This window comes from Mus caroli, unplaced genomic scaffold, assembly GCF_978045245.1.
Source record: "Mus caroli unplaced genomic scaffold, Mus_caroli_1 scaffold_1, whole genome shotgun sequence".
NCBI lineage: Eukaryota > Metazoa > Chordata > Mammalia > Rodentia > Muridae > Mus > Mus caroli.
The window spans coordinates 57,064,388-57,091,013 of NW_028227256.1; the positions used below are offsets into that span (position 1 = coordinate 57,064,388).

The 26,626-nt window shown below is 39.9% G+C and overlaps 1 protein-coding gene across 5 annotated transcripts in view; it reads left to right on the forward strand.

The window, feature by feature from the left end:
* The first annotated feature begins 15,578 nt into the window (after positions 1-15,578).
* Nbeal1 (neurobeachin like 1) overlaps positions 15,579-26,626 on the forward strand; it is a 153,232-nt gene continuing 142,184 nt past the window's right edge. For 2 of the 5 annotated variants that reach the window (XM_085837726.1, XM_021162943.3), the window contains exons 1-2: positions 15,579-15,772; positions 16,552-16,825. In XM_085837726.1, the coding sequence (XP_085693852.1) occupies positions 16,775-16,825 (51 nt within the window). In that variant the 5' untranslated portion in view covers positions 15,579-15,772; positions 16,552-16,774. Of the gene's footprint in view, positions 15,789-16,036; positions 16,092-16,551; positions 16,826-26,626 lie in introns of those variants that run through there. The other 3 variants (XM_085837734.1, XM_085837731.1, XM_085837741.1) reach the window with 3 other exon arrangements.

Consider the following 26,626-nt stretch of genomic DNA (forward strand, 5'->3'; position numbering starts at 1 on the left):
GCATTTCAGAGTTCCTTCTGCCTGGGGAAACTTGCTCACCTGCATGCCACACAGAAATGCATACCACCCAGCATGGTCAACCCCTGTCCTCATTGCGGTGAGTTGACCTTGTATGACCTGGAACCCTATAACCTGCTCAGCCAGGTTCACATACCCCTTTAAGATCAGCACACAGACACTTAAGCTCAGAGTGTAAGAGCATCTGGCAAGAACTCAAAAGCTACAGTTTCAGATGACTACTAAGATAAGCTGGGAAGGAAAAGGAAAGGTGATGGGCTAGGAGGGCAGAGGCGGACTTGGGGAGTTGTTGGGATCATTAGAGAGATATATACAAAGGAAGTAAAGAAATGTTCACAAACAATGGGAACCAAAGCCATGTAGCTCCCAGTACTTGAGACTTCACAGTATGATCTCAAATAAGTTAAAAGTCTGTATTTTAAGTTCTAAAACTTGAGGCTGGGAAGATGGCTCAGTGGTTAAGATACTGGATATTCAGTTCCCAGCTCATAACTGTAACTCCAGTTCCAAAGGACCTTCCTGATTTTCTAGGATACCAGGCATACAAGTAGTACACACACACACACACACCTATGTATATGTAAATATATTCATATATACATATTCATAATACATATACACACATATATGTAAATATTCATATATACATATTCATATATACATATACATGTGTATGTGCATATGTATGCCTAAAATGAAAATAAAACATTTTATAAAATTCCCCTGTCATGATCTTACATATTTTCTTGTGCCTTTCTCTATATGGTTGAAATTTTAAAATTCTACATAAATTATTTATGTTTTTGTCTTTGTTCGTCTATTGATATTTTGGTTTGCTTTGGCAGGCACAAATCTTAAAATATGTTTTCATGTGCCTGGAGAGATGGTTCAGCTATTAAGAGCATGAGTTCTTTCAGAGGACCTGGGTTTGAGTCCCAGTACCTGCGTGTCAGCTCATAACCATTTGTAACTCCAGTTGTACTTCAGAAATTTCTCTTTTTGGACAGACATGGTCATGCATGCCTAGCACTAGACAGACAGAGGCAGGCAGATCTCTGTGAGTTCAAGGCCAGCATGGTCTATAAAGCAAGTCCAGGACAGCTAGGGCTCTGTTATATAGAAAAATCTTGTCTTGAAAATAAATAAATTTGAAACTGGGCATGGTGGCACATGCCTTTAATCCCAGCACTTGGGAGGCAGATGCAGGCAGATTTCTCTGAGTTCAAGGCCAACCCGGTTGACAGAGTGAGTTCAGGACAGCTAAGACTACACAAAGAGACCCTGTCTCGAAAAAACAAAAAAAAAAATTAATAATAATAATAAATAAATTAAATAAATAAATTTGAAATAAAATAATTTCTTTTTAAATAGTGAAACAATCAAAGTTGAGGCTGCTTAACATGTGCCAAATGGTCAAATTAATCAGGAACTGCTGGATCTGAGATCTACGTTTTTCCTTAAAATTCTTTTCTTATTTGTTTTTTCAAGACAGGGTTTCTTTGTCTTTAAAGTGATTTTTATTACTTATTAACAATTTGATCTATAAAAAAGTGAAATCCTATGAGTCATAATTTTAATCATTTACTCCCCAGAATCCAGATGTCAACATTTAAACTCAAGGTAATAATAATTAATCTATAGCATCAGTAAAATAGAAATAGCAGAAGATGCTAAAAATCAAACAAAGAAAGATGTCAAAACAAGTATTTGAAAACAGTACCAGATACAGTTCTTAATAGGTTAATATTAAGGAAGGCTGGGAGCCAGGAAATGATCTCAGTGGGTAGAGGTGCTTGTCACCAAGCCTGAAAACCTGAGTTCAGTCCATGAGATTAAAGTACTGGGAGGAGACATATGACTCCAAAGGTCACCTTCTTACACATGTGTTCTGTGGCATATGCACATATCCCAAATAATAAGTATAATTTAAAATTTAAAAGGCATTGGAGAAAGGTGGATAAGTAGTTACAAGTGTATATTATCCTTTTAGAGGGTCAGGAGGTCTCCAGCATCCACATGGTCACTCCAGTTCCAGGGGATGTCTTTATGTCAATGTGACACATACTAGGGTCATCTCAGAAGAATTTTTTTTTAATTTTTAAAGATTTGTTTATTTTATATATGGGAGTACACTGTATCTCTGTTCAGACACACCAGAAGAAGGCATCAAATCCCATTACAGGTGGTTGTGAGCCATGATGTGGTTGCTGGGAATTGAACTCAGGACTTCTGGAAGAGCACTCAGTGTTTTTAACCACTGACATCTCTCCAGTTCCAGAAGAAGGAATCCTAATTGAGAAAAATACCTCTATAGGATTGGTGTGTTTGTATGTCTGTTGGGAATAGGGACAGGATCATGGGAGGGGGCAACCAGGATCGGAGCAGTGAACAGGGTGTAAAGTGATTCAATTAAAAACAATTAAAATTAAAAAAGAAAAAAATACTTTTAAAAAAAGAACTTGAAAGCGGGGGTTGGGAGCGATGTTCAGTGATTACTGATTAAGAGAAATCGCTGTCGTTCTAAAGGACCGGGGTTCAGTCCCAGCATCCATGTCGAGAGGCTCAACTGTCGGTAAATCCAGTTCTAGGGAATATGCTGCCTCTGGCTTTCCTAGGCACGTGTACCCATACACACATACCCCCATGTGCACATGCACACCTACATACTTACAAATGATACAAATAAAATCTTGATTACAAATTTAAAAAAATACCATACACTCTTTGTTTCTTACTATAGAAAATGTAGGGAAAATCTAATTGAGATGTGTGTTAGTACAGCAGACACAGTAATAGAAATGGCACAAAGATATGTTTCCCAAGTGTGTATATGTATGCGATATGTATGTATGTCTATGAGGTTCACGGGCAAGTGTATGTGAAGATGCATACACCCATGTGTGCACATGTGGAGTCAGAGAAATATGTTCTTTACCACTTCTTTATTCTATTCCCTTGAAGCAGGGTCACAGGCATGCACATGGCCACACCTGGCTTTTAAACTTGAATTTGGAGGATTTGAACTCAGAGCCTCATGTTTGTGCAGCAAGCACCACTCCCTACCTAACCATCTATCCAGCCCAATTTCACTTTTTCTTATTATAGTGTAAGAAAAAAATGTTGCTAGGTGTACAATAAAGGCTTTTAGAATTTGAATCAGAGCAGTTGACCTTCAAGGGAGTAGCTTTCTTAGAATAATAATAATTTATAAGCCTCAATCTCAAAATGGTCCATTCTTTGTACTTTTTAAAAGAGAATTTGAAAAGAAAAAACAAAGCTAATTCTTACAATTTCCTATAATTTCCTCTCTTTTTCTCCTCTATTAAAGGTATTTGCTAAGAAAGATGGAAGTGAAATTTTAACTTTTAATTAACTACCTGCCACCATGGGAAGCATGTTATCAATGAAAGGGAAGTGATTTTCCTTCATGTTTCAATCCAGTTTTAATTACTGTGTGTTCTTCATGCCTGTCTCTGTTTTCTGTCTCTCTGTCTCAATCTCTGTCTCTGTTTCTCTCTGTGTGTATACGTGTGTGTGTGTGTGTGTGTGTGTGTGTGAGAGAGAGAGAGAGAGAGAGAGAGAGAGAGAGAGGGAGGGAGAGAGAGAGAGGGAGAGAGAAAGAGAGGAAGAGAGAGGGCAAGCATGTATGCTTGTATTCATGTATGCATGTATGCACACACATGCATGTTAACATGGACAAGGCATCACAAGGCCTAAGACACACAGGGGGAAACAAGCATTGGTGACTTCAGTCGCAGGGGTTCCAATGCCCTCTTCTGCCCTCCATGAGCATCAGGTATATACATAGTGCACAGACAACAGACATACATGAAGGCAAAACACCCATACACATAAAATAATGACGTTATTTTTGAAGTGTATGTAACTAACAAAGAGATCCCATGGATGAACATTTTCATCCTGTTACATCCATGCTGAAAACCCCTAACTGAATCACTCGTTCAGGGGCCACTGAGCTGTTTCCTTCCTATATCTGCTCCCCCCTGTATTCCCAACTCCTGGCTGCTTCCACCAGGTAGAGTGATCAAACAATTCCTCCTCACACTGAAGAGGAAGCCTGGGAACCCAAGCTCTTCCCCAAGGTCTTCTCTGCAGTATTCTTTTTCTCTGACCATGAAATTCCCTACATTTCTTGAGGGCCCTGCTTAGGCACAATTTCCAGTAGGATCTTCTGGAATCACAGTGGTTACTTGCTGCATCTCTTTTCGTTAAACCATCTTTCCTCCTTTAAGAATCTCTTATTTGCTGGTAAAGGTGGTAGATTCCTTTAATCCCAGCACGCAGGAGGCAGGAGGCAGGAGACAGAGGAGGCAGAGGCAGAAGGCAGGAGGCAAAGGAGGCAGAGGAGGCAGAGGAGGCAGAGGAGGCAGAGGAGGCAGAGGAGGCAGAGGAGGCAGGCAGATCTCTGAGTTCGAGGCCAGTAGGTCTATAGAGTAAGTACCAGGACAGCCAGGGCTACATGGAGAAACCCTGTCTTGGAAAAAACAAAAAGAAAAAGGAAAGAGAATGGGGGAGGGTAATCTGTTTTGATAAAAGAGTTGGTAAACAGGTGGCTGAGTCAGAGCTCTTTTGGTAACACCCACATTCCAACCAGTATAATCATAATCAGGGTGTTTTCGGGAGCTTGTTTGATGAATATATGGGGCCTACTAAAAAGGAAGGGACCTCATTTCCAGTGAGGAGATTCTCCCAAAGGCTGAAGTGACTGGAAAAAAGATCAACAGCTATTCTTAGATCAGGAACCTCCCCATAGGAACCAGGCCAGAGCAGGAAGATGTGAACTGTAATTAACACATTGCTGGAAGCTCACAGTTGTCTTCTCAGTTAAAACCTTCAGGGGAAGGAGGTGTGAGGACACTCTTCTCATTCCTGAGACAATTCCTTCCAGGAGTTCAGTTACATTTTAGATCATCTAGCAGAGAGCGGGAAGAAAGGGCCACTGTGAAATGAGCATTCTGGCTGTTGGTCTTAATAAAGCCCACTAGCAAGAGAAACTGTTGGCTAAAATCTGGGTTTGCTGACAGTCCAGCTAACCTAGGGGAACAGAATTACCTGACTCCCACCAGCTTTAGGCTTCTATATAAGAGAAGACAAAAGCTTAACTCTAGTCTACTCTTGTCTTCCTATTCCCTGTTAAGAGTGCCAAGAACACCATTGCATACACTAGCAAGATTTTGCTGAAAGGACCCAAATATAGCTGTCTCTTGTGAGACTGTGCCGGGGCCTAGCAAACACAGGAGTGGATGCTCACAGTCAGCTATTGGATGTATCACAGGGCTCCCAATGGAGAAGCTAGAGAAAGTACCCAAGGAGCTAAAGGGATCTGCAACCCTATAGTTGGAACAACATGATGAACTAACCAGTACCCCGGAGCTCTTGTCTCTAGCTGCATATGTATCGAAAGATGGCCTCGTTGGCCATCACTGGAAAGAGAGGCCCATTGGACTTGCAAACTTTATATGCCCCAATATAGGGGAATGCCAGGGCCAAAAGAATGGGAATGGGTGGGTAGGGAAGTGGGGGGCGGTATGGGGGACTTTTGGGATAGCATTGGAAATGTAATTGAGGAAAATATGTAATAAAAATATTAAAAAAAAAAAGAAAAATAGCCAAAAAAAAAAAAAAAAAGAGTGCCAAGAAGTACTTATAAATTCACAGATCAGAGGCATGGACTCACTAAGAGACTGAAGTATTGTAACTTGCTCCACACTTTAGTAGGCCCTTAGACCCTAGCACAACAGACTCCACAATGGAAGTACTATTCAGTCTGTAAACCTCCACACATAAATACCAGCACCTGCCAAAAGGCCTAATCCATCAAAGTCCATAGTTCAGGAAAAGTCTCTCAATGTACTAACTTTGCTTTTTGGTTTGTATAGTTCCACTTCTGGCTAACTGTTCTCGTGAACTGAAGTTTATCACCCCAGCATATGGTTTTTATGTTTAACAGCTCACCCTGAGAGAGGCTCAGTGCTACATTGGAATACTTAACACCCAGTGTAGTCGAACACTGGCTAATACAGTTTTCCTATTGGATTAAACCCATGTCCCAGTAGTCTTCCATGGTGGGTATTCTATAACCCTATAACATGTTTCAGGGTTCCTTGCCACCATACCTAACTTACCACACTGCTGAAGATGTACATACCAAGGTAAGAAGATGTGCAAACACCCAGAGTTCAAGTCTCAGAACCCATGGCAAAAGAATATTGTGTATCTGTAATAACAGTCCTCCTCAGGCAAGATGGTAGGGGCAGAGAGGAAAGGTCCAAAGCTAGTAGGCCGGCCAGCCAGCCCTGAGAATGCTGTAAAGTAACAAAGACAACAGAGGCCTTCCTTTAGTAAGGTGGAAATGGAGAGCCATCTCTGAAGCTGGCCTCTTATCTCTCCTGGACATCTCTCAGGCCCCCACACACATGAGAAAAAATGAATTAATCTTTACAAAGACAGAGAAATATCTCTAGCCAAGTAAATCATGTCTAGCTATGAGGAAAAAATAAGGACTGGAGACTTAGCTCCACTGGCAAAATGCTTGCTTAAAATGTATAAAGTCCTGGGTTCAATCCTAGATAAATGTAGCTACCTAAGTCGTGGTGGCTGAAGTCTGTAATTTCAGCACGTGGTGGTTCAGGCAGAAAGGTCAGAAATTCAAGGTCATCCTTGGCTATATAGTGATTCAACAACAGACTGTGATACACAAGACCCTGTCTAAATAATTTAGAAAGACTTAAAAAGGTATTTTAAAAGGCAAATAAAAGATATATGAAGAGATATTAGAGATGTCAAAATTATTACACTGGGAATAAGTCAGTTTAAAATAACTGACTTGGTTGGGAGATAACACTCAGCATGCAAGAACACACAGGTAAAATAAATAGAAAAAATGAAAAATTCAAGGATAAAAGAGAGTTAGAGAGATGACTCAGTGGTCAAGGGCACTTGTTGCTTTTGTGGAAGACCTAGGTTCAACTCCCAGTATCCAATGGTGGTTCACAACCATCCATAACTCCACTCTAAGGAATCCCATGTTCTCTTATGATTCGCAAGGAAACCATGCACTCACATATGGCACAGACATATATTCAGGCAAAATAAAATGAATAAATCTAATATTCACACAGAAAACAAAATAAATAAATCTAATTTAAAAATTAAAAATAAAGATAAAAAAAATCAAAAAAAGAACAATGTTACAGATCAAAGGCATTCTAGCAGAAATGAGTGATCACTGGTAACACTGAGTGAAGACAGCCTTATTAGTACACTGGACATGGCTGAGGAAACTATTTCTGAGCTTGAGGGAATGTCCAGAGAAACTTCAAAACTTGAAAACAAAGAGAAAGAAGAATGAAGAAATGGATCAGAACATCAGAAAACAATGACCTTATTACACAACTACTCTACGTATGCAATGAAAATACCAGGAGAAGAAAGGAATAAACACAATGTTCAAAGTAATAATGGCTAAGAATCTCCCCTAAATTGAGGACAGACACCAATCTACCCCCAGGAAACTTAGAGAGCAGAGACAAGATTGAGAAAAGAGGAACTTAAAGAAGCAAATGCAATGGTTTTTCCAGCTCCATCCAATAGAAACTGTTTTATATAGTTGAATCAAGTATTTGTTACAGTGGACAAGCTGCCCATAGTAGATGTGGTTGTATATAGGCTGTTATACAAGATGACACTACTTATTACGTTAATCCAATTAATTTTACTTGTTTTAAATCCTGAAGCAGCTACCAGGAGAATATAATTTGACACTTTGTACAGTTTTCCTTTTCAAACCCAAGGCTTTAGCATGTCAGGAAAGTACTCTTCCACTGAGCCATGCCCTCAGTCCTCATCTTTTCTATAGACGATAATGCCATGCACAAAAGACAGGAATAGGCCAACTGCCTTAGTAGTTATACTCTTCATTATGTGTTAATTGAATTTATATATTAATTCTGAGATTACATCTGGTAAATTGGGACTTGGTGAGGTGAATTGAACTTTCCAGTCTTGCCATCAACTGAGAAGCTAACTCCCTCCTTCCCTCCCTCCCTCCCTCCCTCCTCCCTCCCTCCCTCCCTCCCTCCCTCCCTCCCTCTCTTTCTTTTTTTTTTTTTTTGTTTTTGTTTTTGTTTTCTTTGTAGCCCTGGCTGTCTTGGAACTCATTTGGTAGACCAGGCTGGCCTGGAACTCAGAGATACTGCCTCTGCCTTCTGAGTCTTGGATTAAAGGCATGAGTCCCCACTATCCCTACCTGGCTAAATGGGAAATTGTTTTAAGCACAGGAGCATCACTGGACTCACACAAGACCCTTTAAATTAATCTTGAAGCTTTCTGCCAATAAAATTTAGGCCTCAGTTGTGCTTTCAATATAAACATCCAGGCTGTTTTAGAAGCTGCTGGGTCACAGGCTTATTAGGAAAATGTGGTCTTGGGGTAGTAAACATGTTTATCTTGAGGAACATCAGGAAAAGGAGACCTTCAGCTTCATAGCTGAGAAAGGCACAGGTGGTACTGGTGGGTCTTCTCAGGAGCCCAAAACTTGGGCCTGCTTCTGGGAAAACCCCTGTCCTCATAATGACAGCTTAATGCTATCTAAAGGCAGAAGAGTATGACACTTAAGATGAAGCTAGGGTCCCTACTAACAGACTCCTCAAAGACAATATGAAAGTCTTTTCTTCCTCAGTGTAGTTTCAGTAAGGAAGTCAATGATGACACATAGCAATGGATTTGGTTTTATGTCACATGCACACACCATTTCTTCAATGTTGAACACCCACCATGCCCAGCTATAAAATATGTATCTTTTCATTTTAAATGCTGATTTTTGACCCACAGCAATGAACCACACAAGCTCCAGGAACACCAATGCTTCCGAGTTACAGCCTGTGCAGTACAGAAAAGATGTATGTTGCTTTGTTGTAGAAGTGAAACTGACGGAGCTATATATATTGTTTACCTAGACTCATTTTCCTCCCCTTGTGACTACTGACATAGATGTTGAAGTGTTGTAGAAAATTTTAATCCCAATTCAGGGTTTCCACCCCACCTTTGACCATTCAGTTTCAGGATAAAAGACACACAGAACCTTTACATTTACAATAAGCCTTAAATAGCACAAGAGTTGAGCAGCTATCTATCTTCTGTGCTGTTAGAATCTACTTTCCTATCAGTAACCCCAAGTTCTTACTTACTCTATTTCATCTGCGCTGCTCTTAACACCAGTTGGCCAGCCCTCAGGGCCACATATTTATAATCACCTAATCCATGGTGACTTTTTCTTCCTCCTCACCTTGGGTGCTGTCTTTAATCCCAGCACTCAGGAGGCAAAGGCAGGCAGATCTCTGAGTTTGAGATCAGCCTGGTCTACAGATCGAGTTCCAGGATATCCAGGGGTATACAGAGAAACCCTGTCTCGACAAAACAAAACACAATCACTAACAAAAAAAAAGACCCTAAAAAACAAAACCCAGGATTATTTCATGAGTGAGTCTTTTGCCTGCATGAATGTCTGTGTACCACATGTGTGCCTGGGGCACACAGAAGCTAGAAGAGAGCATTGGATCTCCTGGAATTGGTGTTAACAGTCAGTTGAAAGCCACCATGTGGGTTCTGGGGATAGATCTTAGAGATCTCTTGGCCATGTTGAGAATAAGCTAGTGGGTAGAGTGGCTACAATAGGAGGGCCTGGTCAAAGGCAATGAGATGTGTAGAAAGGCTGTTACAGCAATCCAGAAAAGACTTAGTAGAACTCACTCCCAGGTGGTGGTGGTGGTGGTGGAATAGACAAATGGTTCAATTCCAGATATATTTGAAGATACATTCTAAGAATTGAAGTGTATGAGGAAGGTACTTTCTAGATCCTTGGCCGGAGAAACTGGAAGTATATAGTGTTGCTGAAGACTAAAGTGAGGTGTCTTCTAGGGGGAGTGTTTTTTTTTTTTTTTTTTTCCTTAGTCATCTCCTCAGTCAATGCTGTTGAACTTACCTCAAGGGCTTACTCTGTGAAAGTAACTTCTAATCACCTGATGTAGTTGTGATCTCTGAGGCTGGCTGCCTCCATCTGCTAACCTATGCCCAGTCCTGGAAGTTTCTAGTCTCCATACAATCTAATCTAGGTCTAGAATGTTTACATCTTCTGAGATTTACTGCTGAGTAAATTTGCCCTTTCTAGCTTTTTCTGAACCTTGCTTGGCTAGTCAACTCTGTTGTTCTGGCTCAAAACTACTCTCTATGCTAACCGATCCAATCTGGCTTCTGTATGCCTCTCCTGAATTGCTTTGCCTGATTTCAAACTAACTCTAGCAATCTGTTCTAATCTTGTGGCTCCTTCTCATTCTCTGGCTTGTTCTCGCTCTGCACCCGTTCTCTGTAAAACTCTTCTAGAAAAACTGCCTCCTTCTCCTTCCTCTCTTCTCTGCCTACACTGCTCTCTCAAAAAGCCTCCCCTTTCTCTCTCTCTCTCTCTCTCTCTCTCTCTCTCTCTCTCTCTCTCTCTCTCTCTCTCTCTCTCTCCACCAACTGCCTGGCTTCCTCTCTCTTCTTGTGAGGGCTGGGCATATCCTACTCTGTCAAATCTATCTTTGATTCATCACTTTCTCTGCTACTCAATTAGACATCACTTTCAAACATGGGTGCTTCCTTCTACAAATTAACTTTATCTTTATTATTTCATTAAAACAGTGTGCAAAGGCTGAGCCATACAACTAGAAACTGTTTCTTTTTTTCAGTAAATAACACAATCTCAGGGTTTACTGTGATAAAATACCTGCCGTGCTCTATCATTTGACTTGAAGCTCTTTCCCCTAAACTTTGACATAAGTGACATGATAATCCTGGTAGACCCCAACCTCTTAAAATTTGAATTGTGGGCCAGGCAGTGGTGGCGCATGCCTTTAATCCCAGCACTTGAGAGGCAGAGGCAGGCGGATTTCTGAGTTCGAGGCCAACCTGGTCTACAGAATGAGTTCCAGAACAGCCAGGGCTACACAGAGAAACCCCGTCTCAAAAAACCAAAAATAAATAAATAAATAAACAAAGTTTGAGTGTGACATCATCATCTACAACAGTAAAAGGTTTCCGGGCACACCACTACTGAAAGACAAATTAAAAGCAAATGCTGCACTAATCTGAGATGTTTCTGTGTTGCATGATTTCCCTGCTGTCTTGATTCCGAACTCACAAGATTTCTCAGGGATTCCTGCACTCCACGTGATGTGTGTGAATTCGTTCTGAAATACCTTAGCTCAGGTCCAAGAATGTTAGATGTTATTTGTGTGTTTTTACTCTATGTACAATGTTTTCTGGTTTTTACAGAGTAATGGTGATTTAATTATGAAAAACAAAGTCTTTTAATATTTTTCTGTCATTATTCTATAGCATGTAAGTATCAAATTAGTCTATCAAGATTGTATTGTGTTAAAATGTTGATTTTTTTAAAATTGCTGTCTAGAGTCCTGCAAGATGGCTCAGTGGATGAAAGTCGGATGATCTAAATTCAATCCCTGGGACGTGTACAGGAGAAGAACAGAAACAGCTCCCACTGGCTGTCCTGTGATCACATGCATGCTCCCGCTCTCTCTCTCTCTCTCTCTCTCTCTCTCTCTCTCTCTCTCTCGCGCACACACACACACACACACACACACACACACACACTAAGCAAATTCATGTCATTTTAAAAACAGCTATTTGGGTTATGACCTGAGATTCATTTTTAAAAGCCTTTGAATAAGAACTGTAGACATGGCTCAGTTACCACAGAGTGCTTGCCCAGCATGCATGAAGTCCCAGGTTCAACCTCAACACGATGTAAACTGGACTTGGGAGAGCACTCTCATCATCCCAGCACTCTGGAGGTGGGAGATTAGGTGCTCAAAGTCTTCATTGGCTAGTTTGACCCAGTCTCAAAAAAAAAAAAAAAATCATTAAAGGAATTTTGACTTAGAATTAGGACAAAATTTCCAGCAAATTTTGAAATGGTTCTAAACATACTTCTGCCATTTAGAAAATATTTGTGTGTGTGTGTGTGTGTGTGCACATGTGGACCATGGCATTCCTGTGGAGAACGGAGGACTTTGAGGGCTTGTCTTCTACTTCTACCTTATTTGAGACAGGGTATCTTAATGTATTTTCTTTGTTGTGTACCGCAGGCTAGCTCACTCCCTTCTAAAAAGTCTCTTGTTTCCACTTCCCACCTCTCCATAGGAGCAGTAGGATACTACAGGCATGCGCTATTAACACGTGCAGGCTTTCTGTCCTGCAGGTTCACAATCAGGTCCTCAGCAAGTAGCTGCACGCCTGTAGTCCCAGCACTCTGGAGGCAGAGGCAGGTGGATCTCTGTGAGTTGGAGGCCAGCCTGGTCTACCAAGCAACTTTCAGGACAGCTGGAGCGGTTACACAGAGAAAACCCCATCTCAAAAACCAAAAAAAAAAAAAAAAAAAAAAAAAAGTAAAACACACTGAAACAAACCAAACCAGAATCAGTTCCTCACACTTGCGCAGCAAACACCTTACCCCACGGAGCCATCCTCTCCACCCTTTTGTACTACAGACCTATGAGAATCAGTATTCTCAGCTAAAGGATTATAAAATAAAATACAAACCAACTTTAAAAATAAACATAGAAGATGCTGTATGCCCTGCAGTATTAAATAATTAGCTAAACTTTACTTTTATGTAAAATATACAAAGTTGCTTTTGTCTGTAACAAATGATTACAGACAAAAGAGTGGCTTAAAAATAAATTTCAGTATTATCATCAGTAAATGTTTGACTTGCATATCTATTTTATGTAGCTTTATACCCAGGGTCACTTAAAAAGTTTAGAGTGAAAGCATGTTTAAGAAGACCAGTGCTTGGCCGGGCGGTGGTGGTGCATGCCTTTAAACCAACACTTGGGAGGCAGAGGCAGGTGGATTTCTGAGTTCAAGGCCAGCCTGGTCTACAGAGTGAGTTCCAGGACAGCCAGGTCAGAGAAACCCTGTCTCGAAAAAAAACCAAACCAAACAAACAAACAAAAACAAAAACCCAGTGCTAGACAGCAAAGAAGAAAGTACAATTTAAAGTGTAGTTTTTGTACAAAAAGCTGAAGGAGGGGCTAGAGAGAGCTCTGCTTTCCAGATGATCTTCAATCCAAGCACCCATATGATGGCTAATACCTGTCTGTAACTCCAGCCCCAAGGATACCCTCTGTAGGCACTGCACTAACATAGGTGGAACACACAGGGGTGTGTGAGTACACAGACATTCATGTCACATAAAATAAAATCTACAAATTAAAAAAACAAACAAACAAAAAAAAACCCAACTGAGCTGGGTGTGGTGGTGCATATTTTGAGTTCCAGCACTCTGGAGGCCGAGGTATACAGATCTCTATGAGGTTAAGACCAGCCTGGTCTACTTAGCAAGTTACTCCAGGCTAGCCAAGGCTACATAGTGAAACTCTGTCCCAAAGCTAGCCAAGGAACTTGGAAGGTATAATTTGCAAACAACTTGCTCTTAACTCTGTCCCGATGGAGTACAAGTAACTAAGGGCAATAGTGAACAGGTATGGCAGTGTTCAGAAAACCTTCAAACAATGGAAACGAAATCTTGTCTAACACATATCAACAGGGGAGAAGAGGAACAGATAGGGGCCTTTCAAACCTTATAAAGGCACATTTGTACTTCATATCACAGAAAGAAGTCTTCAGGCACACATTGTAAATAGCTAGCTCAGCACTGCTAATGGTTTGCTTGTTTCGTGTTAACCCTTAACACACACACACAGAGAAAGAGAGAGAGAGAGAGAGAGAGAGAGAGAGAGAGAGAGAGAGAGAGAGAGAGAGAGAATCAGCAGAGAATCAGAAGCTCCAACACTGAGAATCTCAGAGACAAGGCTGCCCACCTGACCAGAGAAGGAAGAGTAAACTTTGGAATGATTGGCTGCCTCTGTTTCCACTCTGTTCCAACCAATCTGGCTGGAGATCAGAAGGTAAGTGAGTAGGCTGTTGTTAATCAGTTGTCTCCTCAGATCACAGGGTTTCTAAATAATGCTACTGAAGCTTAATGATTCAATTCCTGTCCTCTACTCATTGATGTTTGTCGTGAAGGGTACCGGGAACTCTACATTTTGGTGACAGTATCACAAAATTTACTTTCACCTTTGATATCCAAGCTACTGCATGGTCTGTAAAACGGAAATATTTATCCTGTGATTCTTGACAAGAAAAATTTGTAGATTAATCTAATAGGCGAAAATAGATAAAGGCTGGAAGATGGCTCAGTGGTTAAGAGCATTTGCAGCACATGAGACAATGTTCCCAGCACCCATGTCAGGAGCCGCCACCCCCACCCCCACCCAGACCTCCAGCTCCCAGGGATAAGATATCTTTTGGCCTCTGAGGGTACACAAACATATGTGGCACAAGGACGCACACAGGGCATGTGGGGGCATTCGTATATTTTAAAAGTAAAGGTCATGTAGTGAACCCCCATGATGGCATTAGTAGCTTTACATTTATTTATCTATTGTGCATGTGTATATGCCAGAGGATAATTTTCATGAGTAGGTTCTTGCTTTCCATTTAGTAAGCTAGGGTCTCTTGTTTGTGACTAGGTTACATGCTAGCTGGCCCTCCAGTCTCCATCTTGCATTTCAGGAGGTCTGGCTTGCACAGCAAGTCATCTCCCTCCCTTTCTTTTCTTCTTTTCTTTTGTGGCAAGGTCTCATGTGGCACAGGTTGGTCCCAGACTTGCTAGGTAGCCAATGTCAGCGCTGAACTCCTGATCTCTCTGCCTCCATCTCCTAAGTGCTAAATCACAGACCTGTTTCTTCAAGGCGGCTTCGATTATTTCTGAAGCTTAGTGATTACATATAGAAGTTCATTTTCTTACTTTGTTTCTTTGTATGTGCTTGCTAGGAATCAAAGACAGGGCATCTCAGATGCTAAGCCGCTCTAACACTGAATTTTTTATGTTTGTAAAATTTCAGAATAGTTTCATAAATGTTTAGATTTAAAAGGTTAATCTTACGCTTTTCTCCTCCCTTAAAACAGCAGCAGCAGCAACAACAACCTTAAGAAAGTTGTGTGCAGATAATAAGACTGCCTTTTGCTTCTTTTTCTGAAAGAGGGAACTCATTCCGTACAGCTATCTCCTTGGAACAGACACAGAATGGCAGTGACAGTACAAAGGCAACGACGCCAGTACAGGAAAAGATTTCTTTTCTTCTTTTTTCGCTTTTGAGCTCTGTCCCAGGACCAATCCCATTTCTACAAAGAAATCAAATCGAAATCCCTTCGAGATGCCCTAGGGTCGCCGGCCCTCAGCTGATTCGCGAGGCGTCGCCTGACGAGGAAAGTTCCGTCTGCCCCACCTAGCAGGGGCGGGGAGCGACGTCAGCACGTCGGTCCTCACGTCCAGCTGGGTGACTACTGACCCGAATGCCCAGGCTGGCTCCGACCGCTTTCAGAGCCTGGGCGAGGGCACTGCGGCTGCGCAGGCATGCCGGGGGCGGGGCTTCGGGGCTGAGCGGCCCTCGAGGAGCGGCTGCCGGAGGGCCGGGTAAAATCCCCAGAGGCCGGAATGATTAGCCCAGGGGCTGCTCCGCCCCTGGCTCCTCCCACCCCGCGTCGGCGCTGCCCCGCCTCCGCCTCCGCCTCCCGCAAGCTTCGGGGTGACACGGGGCTTCGCCGCGGGCAGGGCGGAGGGCAGCAAGTTAGCCCGCGGCGGGGTGGCGCCGGCGGGCCTGTGAGCGTGGTGAGGGGACGCCGAGGTCGGGCGGAGGCTGCCGCGGGGCGGGAAGGCCGGGGGGAGTGAGGCGCAGGGCTGCAGCCTGAGGGGCGGCGGCGGCGGGCGAGGGGGCGCGGCCGGCCCGGGCGGGTCTGGCTGCGGCCGGTTGGCGTGGGTCCCGGGTCTGGGTCCCAGAGCGCTCGGGGCCGCGCTTCTGAAGTTGATTGGCACGCCTGACGTTTGTCTCTCTTGTTCGTAACGGGGACGCGGGGAGGAAATGGAAAGGTCCCCGGACGGCTGCGAGGCGGGGTCTGGGGTCTTCCCACGGGAGGTGGTCCTTGCCACGGTGTGTGAGCCCCTTTCTTCTTGGGTGGTGAGGTGGAAGCCAGGTAGGCAGGATGACTTTCGATGTGTCGATGGTTAAAACAAACAAACCAGGAATTCCTCGGGCCCTCCCCCCACGCCCTGCCCTGCAACGCAGCAAACATTCCCAGCAACTTTTAAGAAGCAGGCGAGAAATCTCGGATATTTGTTGTGTTTGATTTGTGCTCCTGGTTAAAGGAAGGCGTGAGTAGGGAGCCGTCTTCCTTCCCATCAATCGCAGTTTTGGTTGTGAATCTGCCTGGAAGGTTTTAGTATTTTATGTTGATCGTTAGTCGTGGTGTGCTAAACAGTAGTTTCTGGAATATCTAATCACATTAAAAATTTATCCCTTTGAATGGGGTGAGCAAGGCAGACGGATATCTGGATTTTTTTTTTTTTCAAATGTGGCTTAAAAAAACTTAGGATATTTTTGTATTTCACAGACCTATTTACGAGACCTGATGAAGAAGTGTTGGAGTAGTTGCTGAAATTGACTCTTATTGACCTGAGACAGTCTATTTGTTCTACGTTTTTTTTTTTTTTTTGTTTATTCCACTGCTTTGAGCTTTACTGTAACGGCTGATAAACTTGGAAAATAAAGTAACATGATATGGTCTTGAACCTTCTTTTTGAGGAAATATTAAAGCTCCAGAGTGGAAAGCCAGAATGGCAGCCAGAGAGAGGCTCTTTGAACTTTGGATGCTTTATTGTACAAAGGTAATTTGCTTTCCTTTTATTTCTGTACTTAAAATTACTTGATTATAAAATTTTGTGTCCAGCATTCTGACCTTAATGTGTAGTGTGTTTGTGCATGATGATAATCCTGAACTGGCAGGTGTGGTGGTGCATACCTTTAGTCCCAGAACAGAGTCCTAGAACTCTGCAGGGCCAGGTGGTGTTACGTGAGTTTGAGTCTAGCCTACTCAACGTAAGATATTTCCAGGACAGCCAGGGCTGCATATCTCAAAACAGAACCCAAACAACTCCCCCATCCTGAATTTAAAAAAACATGCAAGGGAAATAAATAAATTTAAAAAAACATGTAAGAGATCTTGAATTGCCCATATATTTTTTTTTTTTTCAGATTTGAGTACATTGACAATACTGGCCTGCTATTAAAAACTTACAAATTTTTCTTAGATATATCTTCAGTGATCTCAAAATTATATAGGTAGATTGTACCTATAAAAGAAAAATAAAACTCTTATTGTTTGTAGGATATGTGGGGGGCCACATGGGTGCCTTGGTACTTTTTTAGAGGTCAGGGGACAATTGTGTGGATTTGGTTGTCCCTCTCCACATTTATATAGGTTCCTAGGATTGAATTTAGGTCATCAGGATTGTGTGGCAGGTGCTTTACCCATTGAGCCATCTTATCTGCCCCAAATATTTTATTTTTCTGCTATTTTTTCTTCCCTCAATTGGGGGTAAAGACAGTTTTGTTTGGACATTAAACTTTTTTTTTTAACCAACCTTTTAAATTATTTTTGAAGGTTATTGATTGAGGTAGTTATTACAGGATTAACATTATGTTAGCACATACTAGCATTATCTCATTTAATAGTAACTAGGATATGGCGAGGTAGGTATTGTAATTATCCTTTTATTCGGGAGAACTATTGTAGGTGTGAGTTTGGAATTCAGAAGTATCTGATTCAGATCCCATATTTTTAATCATTTTGCCATTCAGAAATACATTTCTTTGACTCCCTTCATGTAAATTTTTGCATAGTAAATTTGATCTTAGGCCATTGGGACGGGTGTTCCTTAAAGGGTGTTTCTCAAGTGAGGATCTGCGTTAGTACTTTGAAGATACAGCAATGGTCAGAGAACCATTCATTCCCAGTCTGCTGGTTAACTTAGGTCTGTGTGGTTATGTTCTCAGATCACACAGCCTGTAGTTTTGCATTATATATTCAAGTTTGTTTTTGAAGTATAATTTCATCTTATTAACCAGCAATTTATTCCGTAAGTAGTCATCTCATTTCCCCTGTAATTTTTCTTAACTTCTTGGTTTGATAGTTACAAAAATTTTTTTTTTTGGAAACAGGGTTTCTCTGCATAGCCCTGGCTGTCCTGGAACTCACTCTGTAGACCAGGCTGGCCTCCAACTCAGAAATCCACCTGCCTCTGCCTCCTGAGTGCTGGGATTAAAGGTGTGCGCCACCACTCCTGGCAATAGTTATAAATATTAAGGTATATATCTGCACATATATATCTATAGAAACATGCACATACATACTTTGAAATGTTAATATAAAAATTTAGAATAGCTTTTGGGCTTATGTAATTGACAGAAATATCTTTTTAAAAATAAACAACCCTTCTAATAAAAAAGGAATCTATTTCATCTAGACACTGTTCAAAATAGTCACTAATATGTTAGCCAAAAATTAAAATGAAATTTTAGTATGAATGTCCAATAATGACTTGTTAAAAAATATATTAAACTCACTATTTTTCACCATTTTCAGAATGAGAAGTGGTAAATGAGATTACATTGTTTTACTAATTGTGTTCTTTTTTCTAGGTTGATTAAATACCTATGTATTGAAAAGATAGTATATTATTAATACACATCGATTTTTTAAAAATTTGTCTTACTGAATATAAGCATGAATTATTTTGTCATGAATTCTTTCTCCTTCTTTCCTTCACTCCCTCCCTCTCTCTTTGTGGTACTGGGGATAGAATTCAGGGCCTTGCGTATGCTAGGCAAGTGCTATGTCCCCGAGTTACATTCAACCCCTATTGTCAAATTTTGAGACCTCCTTTCTTGGACAGAAAGATAAATCTAATTTTTATGGTTTAAGTTAAACCATCTTTGCTCTTAAGATTTAATTTTGTATTGTTTCAAAAAGTAGTTGTTTAAAATGTGATTTTTTTTAAAAAAAAACACTTTTATCAGTTCATGGATAATATACTTGTTAGGTAATAACTTCTGCACTTGAATCAGGTAGCTACCAAGTGTACAGCTCATAGATTAAACTCATCTCCCTGCCGAGGATGCTAATACATCACTGGTCTCTGGACTTTATAGCCTCTGTGCTTTTGTTTCTTCTCTAGCAGTTAGTCCCTCAAAACATGACTTCCCCAACAACACTAGTCACATGTTAAGACCTTTTTGCTTTATATTTTATACTTTTGAGGAGTTTTCATACAATTTGGAGACTTGTTGGATCTTATAAAAATGTTTTCTGCAGCTGAGTTCTGCGAGAGTCATAGACTTGTGGCTTGGAATTGTGAGGTCCAGTTTTGGCTCTCCTATTTCCTTTTGTGACCCTGAGGAAGACTTACCTTTTTGTGTCTGTTTTTCATTTGTCATAATATTGTATATTTAGGAAGGTTGCTTGTTAAACTCACCAGGTGTTTAGATTTTTTTGTTCGTTCCTTTTATTTTTAGAGACAGTTTCTCAGTGTAGCCCTGGCTATCCTGGAACTTTGCTATGTAGACTAGGCTGACCCTGTAGAAGAGGGCATTGGATCCCCTGGAACTGGAATTATGAACATTTGTGTGCTAGGGATTGAACCTGGGTCCTCTGGAAGAGCAACCAGTGCCTCTCTTTAGCTGCTGCTTTTTTTTTTTTTTGGGTTTTGATCTTTGAGAGATAAGTAGCTTTGTTTTGTTTCTGCTTTTTATAATGTGAGTTATTATATAAACTCTTTAGTTCTCTTCCTTAAAACTTTTATTATGGAAATTTTCAATATGCACGAAGTTGGATACACAGTAAATAAACCTTTGTCACTCAGTTCAGCAATGGTCAGTGTATAGACTAGTGCTTCTCTAACCTTCCATGTTCTCCATCTCTACTGAGTGTTTTTAAATCAAATTCCACACATTTTAAATGTTGCGTATAGATATATTTAAAATGTATCTGTAAAATACACTATAAAATATATATCTGATATCTGTAAAATGTCTTAAAAACTATCACAATAGGTGCTGGAGAGATAGCTCAGTGGTTGAGAGCACTGACTGATCTTCCAAAGAATTGAGGATCAAATCCAACCATCCACGTGTCAGCTCACAACTCTGTAACTCCAAGATCTGACACCTTCCCACAGACATGCATGCAGGCCAAACACCAGTGCACATAAAGTGGAAGTAAACTATTAAAAAAAACACAATAGAATAGTTCTTTAAATTCTAAAAGATGTATTTATAGTCACACTTCTCTGCTAATCTCATAAGATTTTATTTTCTTACTGCATAATTAAATATTTAAACAAATGAAATGTACTATATTTTATTGAAAGAATATGTGACACCTCATACATTCCCCTTTACCATACCTTTCTTTGCTGTTTATTTGTGGTAGAAAGCAGTTTTTGACCTTAGAGTTTTCTACAATCTGAATTTTGCTAATGGTTCTCCTCAAGTTTTTAAAAATTGTTTCTCTTTAGGTTTGGGTGCCTGTGACTTATTAAGTGTAGACTCTTGATCAGGTTCTAGTTTGGTCATGGAAGGCTATAATACTTCATAAATGTAGCAGTTACCTGTTTCATGAGGATTTTGCATTACTGTAATATTCTAGCACTTTTTGTTAGGATATGTAGAGAAATGACTTTTCATTATTTATTGACAACAGTTCCTTAAAGTCATGTTGCATAAATGTTTGATTCTTTTTGTCAGTTTGCAGAACAGTGACTTGAAAAACGACCAGTTTTTCTGGAGTACCAAGTTTATTTTTCATGATTAAAATTTAAAGTGTTCACCATTTTGTTGTCCTATTTGATTTTTTTTTGAGTACACAAAACATTGTATACATACCTGGTTACAGAAGAAATCTGTAGATTGAAGATTATGAAGGTCTGTTTTTATGTCAGTGAAGTTAAGACATCTTTCATATTTGTCACAGTGCTAAACTGACTTTGGGACATGTATTTCAGTGTGCTGTTAGTAGTTTATTCTTGTAATGTTTTTACATTGCCACTGAATAGTTGGAAAGTTTAGTAAACGTGTCCTTGGTTTATACTGCTTTGTAGAAGGAATGCTGTGGACTGTAATATGAACAAGTAGCAGTACGTACTGATCTGAGTTCCCTTGCAAGACTAATGCTAGAGATGAAAGTCTTCTGAATAGAAGATTCTATTTTAGCAGATGGGTCCTCATACATTAAATTGCACATTTGGTAAAACACTTGGTAATTTTTTCCTTTTCAGTAGTTATGTTTTCTTAAGAAAAAATTATCGAGTGTACTCTATATTTTAATATATGTGTGCATGGAACTATCAGGGCAAGCTGATATCTGTCTGTCTGTCTGTCTATACCTATCTATCTTATCTATCTCCCCTCACATAATTACTTTGTGGTAGTGTGAAGTTTGTTTTGTTACCAAATATTTTAGTCCTATCTTTTCTTACCTTTTTCTTCTGGGAATAGGGTTTAATTGCATTGTTAGAAATATGACTATCCATCACAGATTATTTGTTAACTTTATATAGTAGTTATTATATAGGAAGGATGATAAGAAGGAACACTATTCCTGTTCTCTGAAGATTGTTACAATAGTTGATATGACCACTAATTCAAGTTACATGTAGTCTGAGCTTTTCTTGCTTTCAAATAATCGTCCCCACCCAGGGTCAAGGATTTGATTGACAGTGCATTACATTTTGTATAGCTCTTAAAAGTTAAACATTAAATTTGGATAGCTCTAATCTAGTATCTGATTTTAGTTCATTATTTAGCAACTGCTTCTCTGGATATATTTAATAGTAGATAGTCAAATGACAACAGTTTAGTGTCTTCTGACATTTCTTTGCTTAATCTTAAGACAGAAACAAAAAGAGGCAAGTTTTATATAACGGTGTACCAGTTTGTTTAAGTATTAAACATCTTTTGGGAATTTGTATATTCCTTCTCTCTTTCCAGCTACTGCCCTGTCCTACCTAGAATGTATCTCTTTTTTCCCTTCCTTTCCTTTTCCTCCCTCCCTCTTCCTTCCTTTCTTCCTTCCTTCCTTTCTTTCTTTCTTTCTTTCTTTCTTTCTTTCTTTCTTTCTTTCTTTCTTTCTTTCTTTCTTTCTTTCTTTCTTTCTTTCTAGTGTTGTTGGTAGAACCTAGGGCTTTGCAGATAGTAGACACATCTCCACTGCTGAGCTGTATCCTTAGCCCTTTTACTTTTTACTTTTTGCAGTAGTTTCTTACCAATTTGCCCAGCATTCTTGAACTCATTCTGTAGCCTAGGCAGGTCTTGAACTTTGACCTCTTCATGTCTGAACCTCCTAAGTAGCTGGGATTACAGACATGCACTATACGTGTGTGTATGGTGCAGCGATTTGCTAGGCTATGTAGAGGAGAAATTGAGCAGCTCAAATTCTTAGTAAGATCTAACTTTATTTCGGGGTAGGAGAGAGAGCTCAGTGGTTAAGAGTGGTTGTTCTTCAGGAGGTCCAGGTATGATTCCCAACACCACATGACAGCTCACAAATGCCTTGTTACTCCAGGCCCAAGAGATTCAGTGACCCCTTCTGGCCTTCCTAGGCATCAGGCATACATGTGCACAGACATACACAGAGGCAAACCACTCAAACATAAGTAAAATGTTTAAATGCATTTCTGTTCCTACGGGTACAAAGAAGGTTACATTTTGAAGTGTGCAGTGTAGGTTGAAAGGCAGGGTTCATTAGTTATTTTGTTTTTTAGATGGTCTCATTAATCTGCAGGCTGCCGTAGAGCTCTTTAAATTTTTAAAATTAGATATATTTTATGTATGAATGTTTTGGCTACATGCATGTAGGCATACCAAGTGTGTGCTTGGTGCTGTGGAAGTTGGAAGCGGTTATTGGATTCCCTGGAACTGGAAGTTTAGATGGTTGTGACTAATCACTTAGGTCCTGGGACTTGAGCCCTGGTCTTCTACAGACCAGTAAATGTTCCAGCCCGGCTAAAGCTCTTGGTATTCCTGCCCCATCCTCCCATACACTGGGGCTGTAGAGATGTTCTCTCTTTCTGTTATTATTGAGATTCAGATTACATTGAAAAAACGGAGTGGAGCTCATAGAAATTAGTGGATCCAAATTTTTCTTCTAGTTTTGCTTTTCATCTTACGTACTTCAAATCAGGGCATCTGGTTTTTACATCCCTATTTCCTCACCTGTTAAATGGGAGAATAAATTTTATTTACCTCTCAAAGTTGTTGAGAAAAATGAGTTTAATTATAAGTACATTAAAAGTAAGAAAATGCAGTTCTTATATTTTGTATCATAATTTTCATTGGGCTTTATGTATTTATAGTCAAGGGCAGTTTTTCTCTTTTTGGTGGTAATGAAGTTGGGCTAATAAAATATCTGAATCTTTAATCTTAATTTTCAAAAGATTGACATTCAAGCGTAGTGCTTAGTTATCTTGAATAATAATGTGATTTTTTTCTATTTTCCCCAACTTAAGACCAAGTTTGTTTTGGACCTTGGTGATGCTCCATTTCCTGCTGTTGGCCTTTGTCCTTGTAAATCTGGAATATGACTAAAATAGATAGCTTTGCAGTGAGCTCACAGTAAAGTTCCTTTTCAGAATAAAAGTTTTGCTTTTATTTAGTCATGTTTTATTTAGGTTAAAAAAATCATGTATCTCTTTTATACAGATTTTGAAAAATTGTACTGGCGACTTCTAATTTCGTGGGTTTTTATTTTTTAGGACATTAGATGTGAAAGTAAGAAATGAGTGTTTTATTCTCAGTAGACCTGCAGGTTGTCTTTAGGAAATGGACATTACTTACATGGTTTGCTTTGTGCTCACCATGCAATACTCTGAAACAGAAGTTAAGGTGGCATAAAAAGTACTTTATTGTTGGGCTGAGCATGGCGGTATGTGCTTTTAATCTGTGCATTCAGAATGCAGGTAGATTTCTAAGTTCAAGGCCAGCCTGGTCTGCATGGAGAGTCAGTTTTAGTGAGACCTTGTCTTAAGAACCACTCGATTTTTGTTATTCTTTTGATTATCTAAATTTGCCTGATAGTTGGTAGTGGGTGTAGCACTTAGTCTTTGTAGCATTATGCTTAGTTAGAGAAGAATCTGAAGAGGAACTGAGTTTTGGAAACTGATACTTTTTGGCGGATCATTCACAAAATTAGCCAGTACAAGATCACTAGGTTTTCAGGTAAGCATTCTGAGTTTTCAGTCCTCGAGGGACATTCAATACTTTGTATGTAGATACGGAGTTCAAGAGGGAGGTCTGTGTTAAAAATACATATTTGAGAGTTATATTAGAAATTACAGGTACATAAGTAGAAGAGGGTAAAATTCTGGAAGCCCGAGACTTAATTTTATTTAGACTTTTGTTTAGGATTAGAGAAGAAGAGTCTAATGTTTCCATTCCTTAAACATATAAAATGCATGTTAAGGAGTTTGGATGGGAGAACTAGGAGTATTGGTTCTTCAGAAAGTATACTGGTGTTATGAAGCAGGGAGCAGTCTAGAAGATATAACTCTTTAGGAAAGCATTTGGAAGCCTGGGTGTGGTGGTGCACATATTTACTTGTAATATGCAGGAGGCTGAGGCAGGAGAATTCTGAGAATTCCAAAACAAAACAAAAAACTCGGGCTGAGGAGCTCAGTGGCTAAAGTGCTTGTTTAAAAGTATAAGAGCTAGAGTTTTGATGTGATCAGATACCAGATGCAGTAGTGCACATCTGTAATCCTAGTTGGCCTGCAGTGAGATAGGAGTTGGAGACAGGAGAATTTCTGGAAACGTAAGGACCAGCTAGCTAGCCTGAGTATGCTCAGTGGTGAACCAGAGACCCTACCTTAAATGAGGTGGAAGGTAAGGACCAATACCCAAGTTTATCATCTGAACTTTATATGGATGCTCGGGCATACACACATACATTCTCTCTGTCTGTCTGTCTGTCTCTAAGAGTAATCCCTCAAACATTGTGGAGTATCTATTGGAATCATTTTTCAAAAGTTATTGGTAGTATCAGTAAAAGCAGTCAAAAAAGAGTGATAATGGAAGATGTTAAAAATAAAAGTTATTTATTAAATTAGGGATTGAATTTAGGCCCTTATGAGTGCTAAGTAGGGACAGTGTTGTTAAGCTATAAATTCCTTGTCCTCTTCATTTTATTTTACTTTTTTTTATTATTAAATTTAGACTTGAATTTGTTACCATGTTGCTTTTTGCATGTTAAAAGGTTTCCTCTTGATTTTTCTTTTTGTTATCAAACTGGTCAAGAATGTTTCTTGACATGACAAACACTTTGCCATCTAGAACATTGTAACAGTTTCAGATTACCAAAAATCCTCCTGTAATTCTATAAAATTAAACATGTATGTATGTATAACATAAACTTACTATTCCATGACTTGAATAATTGTAAATGTTTCCATAATAATACTGTTTACAAGATAAGGGACCCCTACTATGATTAAAGTAGCTTACAAGTTAGTATGAATAAAACAAACTTTAAAGATTCTTACATAGAGGGTAGACTACAAACCAACTTGTGACAGCTCCTTGAAATTGCAACTTTAGAGATAAAGCTTGTTTGTTTGTTTGTTTGTTTGATTGATTGATTGATTGATTGATTGATTGATTGAGACAGGGTTTCTCTAGGTAGCCTTGGCTGTCCTGAAACTTACTCTGTAGATCAGGCTGGCCTCAAACTCAAGATCCTCTTGCTTCTGCCTCCTGAGTGCTGGCATTGGAGGTGTGCAACAGCACTGTCTTAGAAATAAAGCTTTGACCGTTATTGTATCTGCATGTTGATTTGCCCTTACAACAGTTTCCTTTATTGTGAAATTATGGCAGCAAGTTTACTATAAGGAGTTGGGAGTGGTGGCTCTTTAAACAAAAACAGATCTCCCAAGTTCAAGGCCAGCCTGGTCTACATAGAGAGTTACAGGTTAGTCAGAGCTACATAGACCCTGTTTCAAATAGCCCAAACCAAATCCCAAACCCTTCAAAACCAAAACTACCATTAAAAAACATTTACTGTAAAGTAATGAAGAATTGTGACCAAAATCCCATTCTCTCACAATCTGCTTTCCTGATCACAATTATCCATCCTATATGTAACATGTACTTTTAGCTTATCTCAGTGACTTGGAAGCTTGTGTATTTACGCACTCAGTTTTGAGCCAGGATCTTGTGATAAACACCATCACCTCTAGTTGTCACTTCTCGTGATACTAAACACTAAGTTCGGAAGACACCATTAGTATGTGTCCCTCACAAAGCTGCCATAGAATGTTAAAACAAATGAGAGTACCACACTAAAGATTGCAGGAAAGGGAAGAAAGAGGCACATAGCAGCAGTTCATGGCAATTCTGAAAACTGAGTCGTCCCTGCTCCAGTCCCCCTCCAGAGAATTACACTGTCATGCATGCATTCTCTTTCCTCTCCCACCAGCCTAGGTCATTCTTTATTTTTTTTGGCTCTGTGCTCTTGAAAATTTTTATTTTTATATAATTTTTCTTTCTTTTTTTAAAAAAAAGTTTTTGTTTTTTTTTTATATATGAGTACACTGCAGCTATCTTCAGACACACACTAGAAGAGTTCATCGGATCCCATTACA